Source organism: Octopus bimaculoides, chromosome 4, assembly GCF_001194135.2.
Source record: "Octopus bimaculoides isolate UCB-OBI-ISO-001 chromosome 4, ASM119413v2, whole genome shotgun sequence".
Lineage (NCBI taxonomy): Eukaryota > Metazoa > Mollusca > Cephalopoda > Octopoda > Octopodidae > Octopus > Octopus bimaculoides.
In genome coordinates this window covers 20272258-20274623 of record NC_068984.1, presented here as the reverse complement: position 1 = coordinate 20274623, position 2366 = coordinate 20272258, and the positions used below count along the sequence as shown (strand labels likewise).

The following is a 2366-nucleotide window of genomic DNA, read 5'->3' as shown; positions in this document are numbered from 1 at the left end:
CAGGTTTCACCAGTCACTACATTCCCCCCTCCCACCTTTTTGCATTTACATGAACTCCCTACTCACACACCCTGGACAATCTTCTACCATCCCATTTATATTCACATTCTTGTACTTTGTGAATATGCCCTGGCACATTGTCACTATCTCTCTTGCTTTTTCCCTGACTCAGGTTACCATGTTTCTCCATTATAGCAAGACACCTGTTTCTGTCCCTCTGTCATACTCCAACCTCTCATCAGCTGGCATAAAGCCACCTCCTTCAATATCCCCTTTCTCAAAGAATCTTTGTCTTGCAAGTTACTCAGGGACTTCACAGGTGCTGGTACCACATAAAAAGCATTCAGTCTACTCTGTAAGGTGTTTGGTGTTAGGAGGGGCATCCAGCCATAAAAACCATGCCAAAACAGATAGTGCAGTCTTCTGGCTTGTCTGCTTCTGTCGAGGTGTTCAACCCATGCCAGCATAGAAGACGGATGTTAAATGATGATGATGATAATGACAAAAGATGACATACCATGATGCCTGGATAAAAACAAAACTTGGTTTAAAACAGGAATTAAAACAAGATTTAAAATTTTTATTGTTATAACATTTATATACATTTATATTGCATTTTCTTTTTCATCATATGAAGCATTGAAGTCAGTTTTACCTCCAGTCTTTGAGAGAAGCTTAATATCACTAATAACCATATTTTTATTAACTGCTTTACACATGTCATATATGGTGAGTAAACTTACAGATACTGCCATTAAAGCTTCCATTTCAACTCCTGTCTGAGCCATCGTATGGACTTCTGATGTTACACGCACACAGTACTTAGCTTCATTCATTTGAAAAGTTAACTCTGCTTTGACCACAGGAATGCTATGACATAATGGAATGAAACGACTGGTTTCTTTAGCTGCCATTATTCCAGCTATATCTGCAACAATAAGGGCTGACCCTTTCTTAAGTTCATTTTCTTGTAGGAGTTTGAATACTCTTTCACCAATATAGATGACTCCAGTTGCTTTGGCAATACGATGAGTCACTGATTTTTCACCAACATCAACCATGTTTATTTTACCGGAGACATTCACATGACTAAAACTACTCTTTTTGGTTTGCAATGTATTTCCGCTCTTTGTACAGAGTGAATGGTAGATCTGATTGGCATTGCTAGGAAAACTACAAAGGGAAGTTTCAGATAACTCAAGAGGTGACAACAAACTTTTAGTTGTGGCTTGTATGGAAGGATGTTTTGTCAAAAGTGTGTTATAGAACCTATTAGATTTAATACATTTTAAAATAAAATTACATTCATCTGAAGTTTTGGCCGACAGTTGACTTTTGTGAAACAAAAGTTGGCAACAAGGAAATATTCTTCGAAACATGTTAAGTTTCAGCTATCTGAAAATGGAACAGACAAATTATATTAAAAACATGGAAAATGAATGTGTGTGTGTGTGTACATATGTAAGTGGAAAGAAAGAGGAAACAAAACAAAACTAAAAGATAGGTTAAGTTCACAATCAATCTTATTAGCTTGATTCTCAGAGAAATGCAAGAGTTAATGACTAAGGTTTGAACATTGCACTTTGTCACATATATGGTTTGCCTAAAGTAATCACCTTCTCCTCACTAAAACTTTTTGCAAACATAGATACACATTCCTTATTGCAAATCAAATCACCATTGAAACTTAGGTCAGTATATGGCAAATAAAATTTCATCTCCAAACATGTTGCAGCCACAATTGGCCTTCTGGAACATTAACAACCCAATAAAAAGCAATTAAACTGAGTTAACCAATTTAAATAATTTGCTGTTGCCATCACTAACAATCTAAGTTTTGACTGACAACTCTTTATATTATGGCTGTAAATTAAAAAAATATACATTACAAATACGAATGACACTAAATTTTCTAAAAAGACATTCATGTTTAATAATGCTTTTTTTGTGGCTGTATAGTAAGAAACTTGCTTCCCAACCACATGGTTCTGGGTTCAGTCCCTCTGTGTAGCACCTTGGGTAAGTGTCTTCTACTATAGCCCCAGGCCGACCAACTTAGTAGTTCGGTAAAACAGATCAATCGATTAAGTACCATACTTGAAAAAAAAACAAAAAAAAAAAAGCATCAGCAGAGTTTCGGAATTGCTCAGCCACATCGGCTGGATTTTCTCTGTGTTCGCCGGGATTTTTCAAATTCTTTTTTGTATCACACAGGCAAAAACGGACAAAATCCAACTTGTGTAGGTATGCCCAAGTTGACATACAGAAGTGTGTCTCCACCCCACGACTTCGTGCAAAATTCCATTTATAAACATTCATGTTTCTAAAAATAATGAGGAAACAAAACTGACACGTGTGTATTTTTC

General features: G+C 36.2%; 1 protein-coding gene across 1 annotated transcript in view; it reads right to left on the bottom strand.

The window, feature by feature from the left end:
- Nucleotides 1–559: 559 nt before the first annotated feature.
- LOC106881558 (cyclic pyranopterin monophosphate synthase) overlaps nucleotides 560–2366 on the bottom strand; it is a 5411-nt gene continuing 3604 nt past the window's right edge. Inside the window, exon 2 of the mRNA XM_014932006.2 lies at nucleotides 560–1395. Within this exon, the coding sequence (XP_014787492.1) occupies nucleotides 606–1379 (774 nt within the window). The 5' untranslated portion in view covers nucleotides 1380–1395 and the 3' untranslated portion in view covers nucleotides 560–605. The remainder of the gene's footprint in view (nucleotides 1396–2366) is intronic.